An 18,040-nucleotide genomic window follows, 5' to 3' on the forward strand; every position below is an offset into this window, starting at 1 on the left:
CCTTCCTTTTTCTCTCTCTCTGGCTCTCGCTCTCTCCCTGTCCTTCCTCCCTCACCCTTTCTTTCCTCTTCTTTATCTTTTTTAAAATTGGTCCTATAAACCTGAAAGGAAATCCACACCAAGCATTAGCAGAGGAAGGAATTTGCCAAACACTTCAGGGCTTAAAGTACATTTTCTTAACCCTCGTACGAGCAAACAAGCTTGGAGGCCCAAGTAACTTGCTGAAGGTCACAGACTAGCAAAGGCTGGTATCAGAGCCTGGAGCCGGGCAACCTGGGCCCTGGATTCCCCTATTTCTCCCTTGCCCCCCAAGGACATAAAACCTACATTGCGTTCATGAAAGAGCATCTGCTGCCATCAGCTGCCATCACACACCTGCAACCTATAATGCATTCGAGGGTTTGTTTCCATCTCAGTGAGTACTCTTCACGAAACAGTGTTCATTATCATATCACATTTATCCACAATGGTACCCAAGTATTTATAGATGGGGGGACATGATCATGTGTTAAGAGTATCTAGCTTTTCTTATAATTTTCTTTTTTCCATCATAATGAAAACAGAAGAAATATCCATGGACATTAGTAACTGAATAGAGGGAAGTGGTGTTAGTTGTGTTAGTAAACATTTTTCTATCAAAAATTCTCACTTTGCGGAGCAGGCCTCTCCTTGGCTGTTTGAACTGATTTTTTAAATTTCTTACTCTGTGGCTGGATCTGAGCCAAAAAAACTAACCAAGATGATTTTATTACACACGTTCCCACACTGTGTACACTACTATTACACACTCATTCTTTTTTTTTTCAGTTGTTGGCTGGGGCTGGGTTTGAACCCCACCTCCGGTATATGGAGCCAGCACCCTACTCCTTGAGCCACAGGCGCCACCCACGCACACTTATTCTTTCCAGTGCTTTCTATACACTATGGACATAACGCATGCTTAATGTGTAATCCTCCCAAAAACTGTTAAGCAATCCAGTGCCACATTCATGGGATTCTAGATGTTGTAAATAATTGCAGATGCAAAACATTCTAATTTTTATTTAAAAAAAGAATGCTACTGTACTATTTAACTCTATAAAGATGTTTTGCTCATTTTCTGTTTGCTAAACTTTTGCCCGGAATTGTTTTTGAATGACTTCACATTAATTCACAAGTATTCTTAGAGATTAAATGTCTACAGTTCCAAGGATACCACATAACTATTTTTTCGTGGCTTTTCAATGAAAACCTGAAGGTTAAAAGTTGCCATCATTATAATTGAATAATCATTTTGAAGGCAAAGAGAGGTTGTTCTCTATGCTGCAGCCCAGTGTCTGGTGTATGATAATTAGGTCCTCAAATATTTGTGGAATGAATGAAGTGATATTCCACTCTTCCTTCATCTAATTAAGAGCATTAAAATATATCAAATTATATATTTCCGAGAGCTGGGCCAATTTGGCATGAAAGATCAGAGCAAAGAGAAGAAAAATGTGCTGTTGGCCCATCCCCTGAGTTCTCCACTCTTGTTTTCCAGAAACCCTTGGGTCAGATTCCTCCATCTTCCATGGCTAAGAGTTTTCAAAGACAGTGATGTGCTATGTTCCTATACTTAATTACCATTGTGCCCTTAATGGAACTCTAGGCCCTGGATTTCTATCAAAGCCCTTCAGCTTGTTAAATAGATAACCAAGTAGAAAAGTGATTCAGCCATTGCCCCTATTGGGGGTAGGGGACACTCAAAAATTTAATCAGAAAATAGTACCCCAACACCTACTCCAACACCATGTTGTTGGACCCTGCTTTCATTGGTAATGAAAGAATTTTGTTGTAAAAGTACCTACAGATATTCTAACAGTACATTAAGGATGAAATCTCCTTGGCAGTGAATGGCAAAAATTGTATCTGTGGGGTGTTTTTTTCAATCACATATAGCCTGTATTAGACCGGGTGGGGGGTGGGGGTGGGCAACAAGCCCCCTAGAAAAGTGGGCAATGTTCTAACTGGTCGTAAAATTATAATAAATGATTGAAAGGCAGAAAGCCTTTTTAGATTGAAAGAGCAAGCAGGAACACTTAAGCGCTGATGCTGTGTTCCAGTAAATGTTGACTTTGGGTGCCTATCACTGTCAAGGGCAGCCCCCTATGATGTCCTCTAGGGCTAAACTCACAGCGGCCAACAGGCCATTCGACAGGCCCATGTTTCTTAAAGGGAACAGATGGTTAGGGGAGGGCCTAGACGCAGAAGCAGATTTATCTTGTCAAGCTGTTATCTCCCAGTAAATGACCTTAAGCAGGTCACAAAGAGTCACATGACAACAATGTGGTTCAGCGGTCTCCTAAGGTGATGACCATTCATTAACCCTTCCCTCACAGGGCCCCGACCGCCCCATTTGGAAAGCCCTGTACCTATTTGTTGTCATTGTGTGTGTGTGTGTGCCCATGTGAATGCATTGAATTTTAATGAAGATTTCATCTACCTGTGTGATCAGGGGCAGACTGGAATATTTCATTTCTCTATTCTCAAGGGACGGAAATTTTGCAGGCCAACTTGGCTGAGGGTCAGTCCTGCTGGAGGTTCTAGAAGGGTCTGTGACACCACCCCCTTCACTTGTTACCTGGTCTCCTGTGGTTTGCGCACCTTCTCCCTTATGTCTGAAAAGGCATGATGGGAGAAATGAAATGATTTTCAGTTTTATTTGGGGCCTTCTTCCTTTCTTTCTTTTTTCCTTGGAAGCCTTGTTCTGAGATGCTCTTTTTGTGTGTGTCCTCTGTGCATTTTGTTGCATGAAATACATGCCCTTTTGTGATTTGTCCCCATTACAGAAAACTGAATTCCTTGCCCTTTCAGCACAGATCAGATTATGCGCACGGCCCAGCAGACCTCAGAGAGTCTCTGAAAGGCTGACCTAGTCCACCTTCAGCCTGGCAACTGTCTTGCTGTGAAGAGTCACTTCAAAACGCTAACGTTGCCCACACTTGCCTCCCTGGTTATTTTTTCCTGTTACTTTATATTCAATATGTTTTTCAAAAGGCACTAGTTTTCTAAAGCCCTTTTCCTTAGTTACCTCCCCAGTTATGTTTTTATTTTTTTCAGGCACTGACACCCTGAAAAAATTCATAACAGAGGTCTAAACTGGGGTGGGTGTTCTAGCAATGGTCTCAGAATTTTCTAGGATACTCTGAGATCGTCTGATCTCAGGCCAACCTTTCTATTCACTTCTGAACCATTCTAGAGGGATACATTGAAATCACAGCCAAATGGAAACCATATAATGTATCTCATCATTTGAAAATAATACATATGTGTGTTTCTATATATAAGTGTATCCTTATATGTATATATGTATGTACATATTTAACCAGAAAATGTATACATTGATTTTATGAGCAAGGAGATACTATTGTGTTAGGAGTTAAGGTTTATTTCACGTTTGCCAATGAAAGCTTATTTTCTATTTTTGCCAAGCATAATTTTCTAACTTACATACATGTCTAAGTGTAAATCAATAGGGCTAGGAAGACTGAATCATCCTGAGCCACTTGCCAGCAGTGTGGCAGACTAAACGTTCACAGAAAGCCTTTCCATTAGAGTGCATGTAAAATACCGAATAAAACAGAAGAGGAAAAAAAAAAAAAAAGAAAGTCATGTTTTTAAATGCTTGATTGAGCTGGTGGGAAAGTAAGCCTTGCTCAGGGGGCAGAAAAAACAAGAAAGCTGAGAAAATGAGAAATAAGGTGAGATCTGGCCTACAAGATTTTAATAGACCAAAGGAGACACAGCATGGGCCTAACCCAGGTGAGAGATCAGAGAGGAGGCAAGAGAAATCCCCTCACCCAAAGACAACACCCTTGTAGATGATCTAAGTAAAAACTTGGCCCACAGAGAGTTTTTGGTCATTACAGACAGTCCCTGACTTAGGATGGTTTGACTCAGCAAGTTTTCGACATTACAATGATGTGAAAGTGACCAACCTTCAGTAGCAACCACACCTCCGGTACCTGTACAACCTTTCAGTTTTTCACATTCAGTACAGTATTAAGTAAATTACTAACTATTATAATAAAGTGTCAAAATAGTCGACACTTTATTATAAAGCAGGAATTGCATTAGATAACTTTGCCCAACTGTAGGCTACTGTGAGTATTCCAAGCATATTTAAGGTAGATTATGCTAAGCTGTGATATTTGGTACATTAGATGTATTAAATGCATTTTCAACTTACAGTGGGTTTATTGGGCCATAACCCCATTGTAAGTCAAGTATACACAAGCATAGCTCTTTCTCTGTCTGATCTTTTGGTGAAAGAAGGGTGAGTTTAGAAAAAAGTCTCCCTTGAGAATTCATAACCATAAACCTTCCTTGCTGAGCTGAGGGGGTTCTGTGTGGTTCTAAACCCCCAAGTCTAAAATTTAGATTAAACAATCACAAAAAGCTGTGTAGGATTCCATGTATATGCATTCCCTACAACAGTCAAATTCAGAGACAAAAAGTAGAATGGTGGTTGCCACAACCTGGGGGAAGTAATGTAACTTAAAATTACTGAGATGTACGTTTCGGAATGTTTAAGATGGTAAATGTTATGTGTATTTTACCACAATTAAAAATTGAATTACTCAGTGTACCCTAATTCTTTCTACCCTCAATGATTCCCCCCCCCAAAAAAATATTGAATTACAAAATTTAAATTTAGCATAAAGTATTCTCAGGTTTTTAGTGCCCCCCTAACTGCCTACCATAAACAAACAAAACAAACAAAATCTAGAGAGGGGAAAAAAACAAAATAACCTAGTACTCATGATAATTTCCAAGGAGTCTGAGCTCATAACAAAAACTTCTGTTCTAAAACACAAGGGAATGGTGTGGCACCTGTAGCTCAGTGGGTAGGGTGCCGGACACATACACTGAAGGTGGTGGGTTCGAGCCTGGCCCAGGCCTGCTAAACAATAATGACAACTGTAACCAAAAAAATAGCCGGGTATTGTGTAGTCCCAGCTTCTGGGAGGCTGAGCCAAGAGAATCACTTAAGCCCAAGGGTTTGAGGTTGCTGTGAGCTGTGATGCCACAGCACTCTACCAAGGGTGACATAGTGAGACTCTGTCTCCAAAAAAGAAAAAAGAAAGAAAAAGAAAAAAAATAAAACACAAAGGAATAACTGAGTCTGCTTAGACCCAAAAGAACCCACAAAGTATAACATCAGAGTAAAAAAAAAAAAGGATAGTATAAATTAGATTAATCAATTATAAAATAAACATTTTATGGTTAATATTTTTATAAAGATTGAATTGAAAACATGTTGGAAGGAAAATAAATCATCAAAATTAACCAAGCAAATTTGAAAAGTCAACAAGTAGAACATAATAAGTAAAAAATAACTATAGATCTTAATACAATAAACCAAATAAACAGGATAAGGACCAGATTGATTCCATTGAAAAGAGAATTAGTGAATAGGAAGACAGAAATGAAGAAATTATGGCTTAGTGGACAGAACTATGAAAGACATGCTAAGAGATACAGGATACAGGACGGGGCTACAGGTGTCAAATTGGGGTTTGACGTGCAAGCAGTAAAGAACATGACAGTGAAACAGTATTTTAAGAAACGACAACTGAGGTTTTTTCAGAAACAATGGAAAACATCTTCACATTCAGGATTCCCAAGAAATGCCAAGCACACAATAAAAAGAAATTCACAGTGAGATGGATCACAGTGATAACGCAGAATATCAGAGACAGTGATGTGAACAGCCCCCGAAAAGAAAAGACAGATGACATCGGCAAAAGGACAACTAGTTTCAGCTGACCAGTCAACACCACCAATATATCCCAGTTGAAAATGGAATATCTGGGTGGTGCCTGTGGCTCAAGGAGTAGGGGGCCAGCCCCACATGCTGGAGGTGGTGGGTTCAAACCCAGCCTCAGCCAAAAACTGAAAGAAAAAAAAAATAAATAAAGAAAATGGAATATCTATGAAGGGCTTAAAAAATAACATGTAGAGGGCAGCGCCTGTGGCTCAAGGAGTAAGGCACACCGGCCCCATATACTGGAGGTGGCAGGTTCAAACCCAGCCCCAGCCAAAAACTGCAATAAATAAATAAATAACACGTAGGTAGCATTATCTATTTGAATTAATACGTTATGAAATTATCTACTATGAATAATGGAGTAAAGACATGTTAAGACAAACAAAACCCAACTATTTACTACCAACACAGACCTTTACTAAAGGAACTTAAAATGATGTATCTCAGGAAAAAAAAAAAAAAACAATTCCAGAATAAAGACCAGAAATGCAAGAAGGAAGGGTGAACAAAGAAAATAGCATGTTTCTGTTGAAAAGTTGATCTAAATGAACATCAACTATTAGTATGTTTTAGGACAACAAAATAATGTCTCATCATTGGATGCTTTTTAAAAAATCAGGTAGATTCAACACCATGGGAAAAACAGTATATAACTTAGTGATTGAAGTTAAAGAATTCTGAGATCTTCGTATTACTAGGAAGGACGGTAAAAACTATGTATTAAATTTAAAATTTGGCAAGTCAAATATGTATGTTAAATTTTCTATTACAACCATTAAAAGAATAGAAATACAATATACAGTCATCCCCTGGTATCCATCGGGGTTGGTTCCAGGACATCCTAGTGATACCAAAATCTGTGAATGCTCAAGTCTATTAAACAAAATGGCAAAGTATTTGCATATAATCTACATATATCCTCCCACATACTTTAAATCATCCCTAGATTATAGGCAATCCCCAAATTACCAACACGTGACTTCCATACAACTCACACTTATGAACAGGGGCTATTGCAGGTAATAGGTAAGTGTACCTGTTCCAACTTACATGCAAATTAAACTTAAAAACAAACCTACAGAGCCTATCTTGTTCGTAACTTGGGGACTACCTCTACGTATAATACCCAATACAAGATAAATGCTCCATAACAACTGTTATGTTGTATTGTTTATCTGATGTGTGTTACTTTTAATGCTTATATTATTTTGTATTTTATTTGAATACTTCTGGTCTCTGGTTGGTCAAATCCGAGGATGTGGAAACCATGGATGCAGAGGGCCAACATTATACCTTCCAGAGGAGCAGAGGGGAAAAGAAAAATGAGAAGGAAAAATGGTATAAAGAAATCAAAGCTGTAACAAAAAAATGAAAACAAGCATCATGATAAGCACAGTCTCTGTGAAGCAACTGAAGCTATTTAAAAAGAAAGAGAAAGCATGACTGGGAGAAACTCACATCTAATCACACGTGCTCTTTACGTGAGACACATCTAGAATATGAAGACTCTGACAGGTGGAAGGTAAAATATGGCGGAATGTGACCGTGTGATACTAACACAAAAATATGCAGTCACATTATTATCGGATAAAGCCTTTAAAACAAAAAGCATTACTTGCATTATTAGACATAAAGCAGCTCAATATAGACTGATATAAGATTTGGCAAGATGTAACAATTTACACGTATGCGGTAATATAGCTTCAAAATGGCACACCAACTTTATGGACACCCTATAGTAAGCAAAAGTTGAAATATGTACAAGAAACTAAACACCCACCATAATAGTTATTATTATTATTTTTTAGAGACAGAGTCTCACTCCATCACCCTTGGGTAGAATACTGTGGTGTCACAGCTCACAGCAACCTTCAACTCCTGGGCTTAGGCAATTCTCTTGCCTTAGTCCCCTGAGTAGCTGGGACTACAGGCACCTGCCACAACGCCCAGCTATTTTTTTTGTTGCAGTTTGGCTGGGGCTGGGTTTGAACCCATCCCCCTCGGTATATGGGACCAGCACCCTACTCACTGAGCCACAGGTGCCACCCCATAATAGTTACTAATATACTTCTCTGTGTAATCAATAAATCAGTCAAAAAATTAGCAGGAATATAGAATATTTGACATGACTAACAACGATGGTCATATGAATCCTAAGAGAGTATACTTACAGTGTATATTAACCAGAGAACACGAGGTTTGTGAGAACTGAAAAAAAATTGTAAAATTTTAAAATATATATTAGGGTCATATACCCTTTTGTATGTATGACATACTTCACAGTGTTTAAAAACAATCATACTTACTGAATAAAGGTACTACATATGTTCTATATAATACAAGGTTAACATCAAAACATCACTTTAAATTCACGTGAAGCTGCCCAAGGTCTGACAGCAAATGGCACAGTTGGGATTTAAAGGCTTCTCTGGGTGCAAAGATTCTAGTCGTCACATTCTAATGCCCTACCGCTATGATCAGAGTCTGGAAGCACCCTTCTTTTTATTAGTGTTGCCAGAAAATTCCTGAAGGTAGCCAAGTAGTAATCTTTACACCAACCCAGTTACCCAGAGATTTGCCTTCACCTGGCTGTTTCTCCGTTTCCCCATTAATTTTGACTTCTCTGCCATAACAATAATTTATTTTATTTTTGCATAGGATTTTTCAATATCTCTATTATGTAAAAGCTTTTTATCAATATATTGTGTAGTACCATTGGTTTATTAAATAGCAGCAGGTCAGGTTTTATGATCAGGATCGATCAATCTTTTAACACGGCTTTCTTGGCTTGGCGCTCATAGCACAGTGGTTATAGCACTGACCACATACACCAAGGCTGTTGGTTTCAAGCCTGGCCTGGGCCAGCGAAATAACAATGACAACTACAATAACAACAACAACAAAAATAGGGAGCCGTTGTGGCGGGGCCCCTATTCCCAGCTACTTGGGAGGTTGAGGCAAGAGAATCACTTAAGCCCAAGAGTTGGAGGTCGCTGTGAGCTGTGACATCACAGCACTCTACTGAGGGTGACATAGTGAGCCTCTGTCTTCAAAAAAATAAAAAATAAAAATAATATGGCTTTTTTCTAATATGCAAGATAGAAGAGTAATTGTCTCATTGGTACTGCACTAGTTCTTTAATAAATTCAGTCTGAAGGCAAATGACCAGCCTTAGCAACACTGTTGGGCTAGTTCATAAAATTAATAGCAGCTGGCATCTATTTATATAACCATTTATTTTGTTGGCCCCTGTGCATCTAACATAATGTGTAAGGATTGATTGGTGGGCCCCTAAAAGATGTGTCCATTTTCTAACCCTTGGAACTTCTGGAAGTGCCCTTACTTGGGGAAAGGGTCTTAGCAGATGTATAAAGGATATGAGATTGGATTGTTCTGGATTATCCAGATGGACCCTAAATCCAATGACAAATGTCCTTATAAGAAATAGAAAAGAGAGCTCAGCGCCTGTAGCTCAGCAGCTAGGGGGCCAGCTATATGCACAGGGGCTGACGGGTTTGAACCCAGCCTGGGCCTGCCAAACAACAATGACAACTACAACAAAAAAATAGCCGGGCATTGTGGTGGATGCCTGTAGTCCCAGCTACTTGGGAGGCTGAGGCAAGAGAATTGCTTAATCCTAAGAGTGTGAGGTTGCTGTGAGATGTGACGCCACGGCACTCAACTGAGGGTGACATAGTGAGACACTGTCTCAAAAAAAAAAAAAAAAAAAAGAAAGGAAAAGAAAGGAAATAGAAGAGAGGAAACAGAGAGGTGAAGGCTGTGTGAAGACAGGCAGGAATTGTAGTTGTGCATCCAAGCCAACCAATGCCTGGACCATTCAAACAGAAGCAGCAAAGAAGGTTTCTCCCCTACAGCTTCTATAGGGGAGGAAGCGTGGCCCCGCCAACGCCTTGATTTCAAACACTCGCCTCCAGAACAGTGAAAGAACAAATTTCTCTTGTTTTAGTGTGCCCAGTTTGTTATAGTTTGTTCCAGCAGGCTCAGGAAACTAATGCGTAATACTAACAATACATATGCTTATTATTTTTTTATAACTGCATTTTCCAAAATTCAGAGGATTCAAGCCACAACAGGTGACACAAGAGTGAACATTTACACTCGTGATTTTCTTCTCAGGGTGCAATAATTGAGTTTCCCTCTTTTTATATTTGTAGATAAATTCATCACTCCCACTACTGGCAAATATTGAGCAAGTGGAATTGGTAGCCACTGTGCTATTACAACATGAGACCAAGAAATCAAGCAGACAGTGACACCTTATATGAAAAGTTATGAAGGATGAAGTCCGGTAAAAGAAACAACTTATGCAAAATACCTAGAATGTTATCTGACACAGAGTCAGGACACAACAACGATGGCAGCAGAGACTTTGATTAATGTCAATAAATATTATCTTCCAAGAAGTTAGTGGTTATCTCTAGGTGATTAGAATTGCATTGATCTGATTATTGCTGATTTCTCATTTGATCATCCATCGATCCAATGGTGGTTTGCCCCAGTTTTTAGGTCAGCCTGCTTACCTATCAAGGTGTGACATAACTGTTTTGGAGATGTCCGCACCTGCTTCTTGCAATATCCGGATAATCTGAAATGGTGAACTTGGATTCCGTCCAGGATGAATAATAACAGGGCAACCAAGCTGGGCCTGGGCATGAGCTGTTGCCTGAAGAACCTTTCTTTCACTGTTAGTCAAAGGCCAGGAGCAACCAATTTCTCCAATAACACCGCACTTGATACTGGTTCCATCAGCTCCATGGAGAATTTCATTAATAAGGACACTGGTAAGCTAAGGAAGAACAAAAATGAACACATTTTTATAGGTTAGGAACTTATCCAAATAGATCGACCACAGGCTGTGAATGGATTTATTTATTTATTTATTTATTTTGTAGAGACAGAGTCTCACTGTACCGCCCTCGGGTAGAGTGCCGTGGCGTCACGCGGCTCACAGCAACCTCTAACTCTTGGGCTTACACGATTCTCTTGCCTCAGCCTCCCGAGCAGCTGGGACTACAGGCGCCTGCCACAATGCCTGGCTATTTTTTGGTTGCAGTTTGGCGGGGGCTGGGTTTGAACCCGCCACCCTCGGCATATGGGGCTGGCACCCCACTCACTGAGCCATAGGCGCCGCCCTATGGATTTATTTATCTAGTCATTCATTCTTTCGAACATGGATTCAACATTCTATTCTATTAATACTGGCCCATGAGATAGGCACTTTGCTGGCCAGTCACGCAAATTCAACAAATTATTCTAAATTTAAGAATCAACAATATCTTACTTAGATTATTTAACAAGAAATTTACAGCTTTGGAAAGCTGTGGGGAGAAGAGGAAGTGACTTGGTAAGACTACATTCAGATTGAGAAAAATAAATCTCTAACCCGAGGAGAAACATCTAGAACACCGATTTTCAACTGGTGTGTGGTGAGAGGATCTTAGCTGTGCTGTGAATATTTTTAAAGATTTTTAATCAAATTATTTTCAAAAGAACTTCAAAGCACAGTAAGTATATTCTTTTTTTTTTTTTTTACTCTTTTTTTGGATGAACATCATTTAAGTGTGCCATGGAAGTTCAACTATAGGTTCAAGTGTGCTGTGAGATTGACAAGTTTGAAAGACTGATCTGGAATACAGAAAGACTACCACTGACTCCATCAATGGTCTCAAGTAATTCTTCAGTTCTCTCTTATTGAGATTGCTGTGAGCTATGACGCCGCGGCACTCTACCCAGGGTGACAGAGTGAGACTCTGTCTCAAAAAAAAAAATTCCCTGTTATTATTCAGTCCTTTACACCATATAGAAAAATTGGACCCACGCCTTTCCCCACTCACAAAAATGGATTCAAGATGGATAAAGGACTTAAATTTAAGGCATGAAACAATAAAAATCCTCCAAGAAAGCATAGGAAAAACACTGGAAGATATTGGCCTGGGGAAGGACTTCATGAAGAAGACTGCCATGGCAATGGCAACAACAACAAAAATAAACAATGGAACTTCATCAAACTGAAAAGCTTCTGTACAGCTAAGGAGACAATAACCAAAGCAAAGAGACAACCTACACAATGGGAAAGGATATTTGCATATTTTCAATCAGACAAAAGCTTGATAACTAGGATCTATAGAGAACTCAAATTAATCCACATGAAAAAAGCCAACAATCCCATATATCAATGGGCAAGAGACATGAATAGAACTTTCTCTAAAGATGACAGACGAATGGCTAACAAACACATGAAAAAATGTTCATCATCTCTATATATTAGAGAAATGCAAATCAAAACAACCCTGAGATATCATCTAACCCTGGTGAGAATGGCCCACATCACAAAATCTCAAAACTGCAGATGCTGGCGTGGATGTGGAGAGAAGGGAACACTTTTACACTGCTGGTGGGACTGCAAACTAGTACAACCTTTCTGGAAGGAAGTATGGAGAAACCTCAAAGCACTCAAGCTAGACCTCCCATTTGATCCTGCAATCCCATTACTGGGCATCAACCCAGAAGGAAAAAAATCCTTCTATCATAAGGACACTTGTACTAGACTGTTTATTGCAGCTCAATTTACAATCGCCAAAATGTGGAAACAGCCTAAATGCCCACCAACCCAGGAATGGATTAACAAGCTGTGGTATATGTATACCATGGAATACTATTCAGCCATTAAAAAAAATGGAGACAACATCCTTTGTATTAACCTGGATGGAAGTGGAAGACATTATTCTTAGTAAAGCATCACAAGAATGGAGAAGCATGAATCCTATGTACTCAATTTTGATATGAGGACAATTAATGACAATTAAGGTTATGGGGGGGAAGCAGAAAGAGGGACGGAGGGAGGGGGGTGGGGCCTTGGTGTGTGTCACACTTTATGGAGTCAAGACGTGATTGCAAGAGGGACTTTACCTAACAATTGCAATCAGTGTAACCTGGCTTATTGTACCCTCAATGAATCCCCAACAATAAAAAACAACAACAACAAAAAGAAATATACAGCATGCAAAACTACGATTACACATCGGGGTGCAATGTATATTTGCTGCTAAGAGTGGTCAGCAGATTGTATCGTCCTGTCATCTGCATAGTCTTCAAATAACGTAAACATATTTAAAAAATTAAGTCCTGATGGCTCGGCACCCATAGCACCGTGGTTATGGCATCAGCGACATACACCAAGGATGGTGGGTTCAAACTCAGCCTGGGCCTGCTAAACAACAATGACAACTGCAACAAAAAATAGCCGGGAGGCACCTGTAGTCCCAGCCACATGAGAGGCTGAGGCAAGAGAATTACTTAAGCCCAGGAGTTTGAGGCTGCTGTGAGCAGTGACACCATAGAACTCTACCAAGGGCAACATAGCAAGACTCGGTCTCAAAAAAAAAAAAATTAAGTCCTGATGAAAAAACAATGCAGATAAAATTTTGAAATGCAAAGTATTTTAAGGAGTAACTCATCCTTTGCGAAGGCAGCAGCTGACACTCTATGCTCTTCAAACAGGCACTGGTGGGTACAGATGAATACATACATACACGCAAAACACATACAAACAGATACATGTGTTTAGAAAGACAGCACATGGATGTCCACAAAAGCTTCGCAGTTTATTCCTTCTTTCTGTCCCTGAAACATTTACTTCTGCCGGCTCTTGCTTAAGATCGTACTCTGATGAAAAAAGGGAAGTAAATTTTCTTCCCCCTCTCCTGTTTTGTAAAAGGAGAAGGAAACATTTTCACAAATGTGCCAAATCTCTGCCTGCCAAGTTTTACCCTACAGTGAATCTTTATTGAGGGTTATTATAAAATCCAGGGGGGGTGGGAAATATCAAGGTTGCATAACTGAAGCTTACAATGGAAAAGTGAGGTTTACACCCAGACCATGGCACCACTCCTGAGTACAGACACTGATATACGTAAATCTAAATATTAACACGTTGAGTTTTTCAATGACCAGTGCAGTAAGATCTCTTTCCTTGACGTTTTTTCTTTAGGAAGTAAAATGTTTGCTAATTTGAGTCCCCATTGGCAGGTGCCCTGGCCAGCTAGTAAATTACTGTAGTATGGCCCAGCTACCCCGGAGTCAATGGCATTTCCAAGATTCTGGCTATTCTGAATTTATGAACACATACTGTCAAAGAACTTAGGGCTTTCTACCTGCTCCACTGACATGGCTCTGGTCTCAGAAGAGTGCGTTGCGCCCACATAAAACCCAGCTCCAGATACGATATGGACGCCAGTCTCTTCTGCAAGCCACTTTAGTGTCTGCACGTCACGGCTAATCCCAGCAGTTGTGTTCTCCACCAAAGCCCCTCCACCCTGTGCTTTAAAGTACAACAACTCTTTCTTTATGGCTTCTGTTTCCTGGTTCAAATGAAGGTTCTCTTTATGGGAATAAGGATTCTTCTGAATCCAATATAAATTTTTCATCGTAATCGGTTCCTTGGCAGTAGCTTCATGGCACGGAGGCGGCGGATAGTAACAGCAGTCGAAAGACATGGTCAGGTGCTCATGGGTCAAGGTGCGGCCCAGTTGGCTTGGCTCCACAAGACCCGAAACGGTTTGGACTTTCCCGCTTAAGGAAGACATTTTTGATGGTACCACCAGGAGATGCTTTACGACAGGGTTTTCTGGGGGGGGAAAAAAAAGAAAAGCATAATAAGAAAATTTAACCCACCTAAATTCTGTCCATAAAGAGTGAGAGGCTGTGAACATATTCTTATCCATGTAAGAAAGAGAATCAATGAAACTGGAGATATGATCTCACTTATTACCCGGCCAAGGTCAGAATCTGTCCCCGCTGCAGATCTAAGGGACATGCCTGGTTTCAAATGCCCCTCACCATTTCCAATGGCTTTCCTCAGCCTGACTCAGTCCCAACTATGTCCACTGGAAATCATGCTCCATATTCAGTTCACACTTTCATTCACTTAATTTTCTCTCTTAGTCAAAGCTATGCTTTCTTGGATAATACAATATGGATTTTCATTTAAAAATAAAAAACTCTTCAAGTGAAATCAGGAACTTACATCAAAACCAGCCTGGTATCAGTAGAACTGTTTCACTAGCCATTTTTCAAAAAAAAAAAAAAAAGATTTTAACTGAAATATATGGATCACTCTGCTATTCATTTGCTAGCCAAGTGAACACGATTCTTTGGAAGGTCCACTATGCGGCAGAAATTGAAACTATAAAGAAGCAAAAGACAAGATCTCTGACCTGAGTTTGCAAAGTTTGCCCCCCCCCCAAAAAAAAAAACCAAGTGGGGGAGCACACCTAGGATTCACACAGAAAAAACTAAAAACAAAACTCTCTATTTTAGATGATTGATTGCCGAAGGGCACACAGTCAGAAACACCAAAAATACTGAAAAGCGAAAATTCTTAGTCATAATGAAAGCAGCTGTGATTTATTGAGACAGAAATCTGCTATTTCTAAAAAGAGCAAATTGTCCTTGTTTTGCTTTCATTTGTGACACACATTAAGTGTTCACCGATTTCTACCAGTGACAGCAAGATCTCAAATTCTAGCACTGTTGTTGACAAGGATACACCCTAAATAAAGAGATGTGGCTTGTGAAGAAAAAGCGCTGCTGAAAGTGTTTGAAGGTCAACACCTACAAGGCCAAGGGCACAACCACGGCCAAGGCCAGAACTGAGACACCAACCAGACACGTTCAGAGGATGATGGGAACAGTCAAGGAGGAACCAAGGAAGAGAAAGCCCCAGAGAGCATCCTGGGAAGCTGTCGAATGTGCTTTGGAAAGACATTCTGAAATGGTGATTCCTGCCTCCCCCCATATCCCTTTGAAGGCCTTCTCTGACTTTCTGAGACTCCATTTTTCATTTATAAATTAGAATAGCAAAGCACATTTCAAAGGTTGTCATAAGAAAAAAGTTAAAGTAGATACCACAGGTAAAAATACCTGTAGACGTGTTTGGCACATAGCCCGTACTCAACAAATATGAGCTTTTGTTGTGCTAAGTCTAGGAACTATTATGTATTGATATTTCCTAGGTTATTTTATTTATTTATTTATTTTTGGAGAAGACATGGTTGATTAGAGGGGAGATACTTTGGGGGAACAATGGAAAAATTTATAATTGGCTACAGCACATACACGAGACAGGGTTAAAACAATGTCAGGGTCAGAGGGTTACAGAATTACAGGCCTGTTTATATCCAATCACTGCAGTTATCTTGAACTCAGGTGTCTGATATCTGTTGGTCCACAAGGCAAACATGGTTTATTCAGCCTTTTTGACAGAGAACGTGTAGCTAACAGGGCCGTTAATTTTTATTTGATGGTGTTCTTCTGCAAGCCAAACTTTCAGCAGCTGGGCGATTCACGCAGTGGCTATCATGAAAGCAGAGAATTACTGTATAGCTGCCGGTCACTACACAGGGCAGTATTTTTCATTGATGATGTCTAGGAACTCACTTTTCCCATTCCTTGTTACTGAGAGCAAGTAATGTGTACTTCATCTCTTTAGTTGATGAAATCACAGCACCATTAGTAACAGGTTCAGTCTTCCATGTGGGTTAATTTTCTTTTTCTTTCTTGGTTCTGAAAGACCTTCACTGGATGCCCCCCTCCCAGAGTTGGGGGGTACAACATGCCCATGTGCTGTGGCCAGGCAATGCTCCCACTTCCCTGACACCTCAGTTGAAAGAACCCTGGTCAGCACAGCAGGTGCAGGGCAGGGGCTGGGGGTGGGGCGGAAAGGGAGGGGCTCTGGCACAGTCACTTCTCCAGGGGGCGTAGTTAAGCAGCTTCTCAATCAGATCCTCCTGAACTGGAAGCAAGAGGCGGTGGTGGCAACAAGGGCACTTCAGGCCCAGGGCGTGCAGCGTGTCCTCCTCCGTGACTCAGACTGCAGTAGTTCCAGGTAGGGCTCCCAAATGTTGCCAATGGTCTCGCCTGAGGTGAAAAACCATTAAAACTGCCATGTGCTTGCATTTAACTCAGACTAGTTTTGAGCCTGGGGGCTCATAATGCATATATAACTCACAGATCTCTTGCACATTGACTGCTATACTAGAAAAAAACAAATTTTTTTCCTTGGGACCACAGTGTTTTATTAGGAGAAGAAAGATCCAAAGACATGCGAGTTATATATGCTTCACAAGACTCCAAGCTCAAAACTAGCATGAATTAAATACAACTCACAGGGCAGGCAGTTAATGTGCCTGACCTAATAAATCACTCTGGCCCCAAGGAAAAAAGTTCTTTTTTTCCTAGTGTGGCAATGTGTTAATAATTAATTGAATCCTCCATATGGGTTAATTTCCGTTGCCTTCCTTCTGGCTGCGGGCATCACAACTGTGTTGCAGAGAGGCAGAAAGGAAGGTAAACTGATAAAACTATCACTTTAACTGAAAAAGTATCAAATGGCATTTTTAATTGATGTATATTTGAAAGAGCAATGTTGGTACTTTCAAGCTCACAAGCTGTGAGTCTTTGTGAAAAAAAAAAATCACTTAAGAAATGTCATCCCTTCTGGGAAATTCCTCTAATGCTCTCAGGCAGAACTAGCTGGCGTGTCCTATGATCACACACAATGTAACCCACACTCAAAGGAGAGGAAACGATTAAAGAACACCCTGGAGCCGGCACCGCTGTAAGCTAGAATGTGTCTTTGAATGGGGGTAAAGTATGTATCTAGAATTCACGGTTTCTGTGCAGCACGGGAGCTCTTTTCAGCCCAGAAGTTGATTTCTTGTCAACAAACAAGCAAGGGGCTTTGGGGATTTCATAGAGAAGAGGGTTCACACACTAAGGAGGGAAGCAATGAGTGATAAAAGCAGCTGTTTGCAACTTTGTAGACAAGAGTGACTACCAATAAAAGAGCAGACTTTCAGTATTTTCCACACAGCATGCATGAAAAGCTTCAGCATTGCACATACCTGCACAGAAGCTAGTGGAAAAGGGATTAGCTAGAGTTGTAAACGCATTGGCCAAAAGCTTTGTTGTGCTTCAAAGGTGAAGTTTGAGCAGCCTGAGAATGAGCACACTTTGTGATGACTTCCACAGCCTGGCCAGGGAAAACAACTCTTCTAATTCTGATGGGTCTGAAACCCAAAAAGAACTGAGGGTTTTAAAGACAAAATAAAAAGAACAATCGAGACAAAGGAAGAGAATCAGAGAACAGTCCTACCACACAGCTGGAAGCCAGAGGCATTATGCGGGATTTGTCTATTTGTAAAATATATGCATAAATTAACTTTCATCAAA

The 18,040-nt window shown here is 40.2% G+C and overlaps 1 protein-coding gene across 4 annotated transcripts in view; it reads right to left on the reverse strand.

Annotated features, from left to right (window-relative positions):
• Nucleotides 1-18,040, reverse strand: part of PTER (phosphotriesterase related) — a 60,574-nt gene that overhangs the window by 15,629 nt on the left and 26,905 nt on the right. For 3 of the 4 annotated variants that reach the window (XM_053572363.1, XM_053572361.1, XM_053572362.1), the window contains 2 exons: nucleotides 13,963-14,435; nucleotides 10,330-10,595 (listed from right to left, as the gene is read on the reverse strand). In XM_053572363.1, coding sequence (XP_053428338.1) covers nucleotides 10,330-10,595; nucleotides 13,963-14,394 — 698 coding nt within the window. In that variant the 5' untranslated portion in view covers nucleotides 14,395-14,435. Of the gene's footprint in view, nucleotides 1-10,329; nucleotides 10,596-13,962; nucleotides 14,436-16,246; nucleotides 16,727-18,040 lie in introns of all 4 variants that reach the window. The other variant, XM_053572365.1, reaches the window with a different exon arrangement.

The sequence above is a fragment of the Nycticebus coucang genome, chromosome 20 (genome assembly GCF_027406575.1).
Source record: "Nycticebus coucang isolate mNycCou1 chromosome 20, mNycCou1.pri, whole genome shotgun sequence".
Classification (NCBI taxonomy): Eukaryota; Metazoa; Chordata; class Mammalia; order Primates; family Lorisidae; genus Nycticebus; species Nycticebus coucang.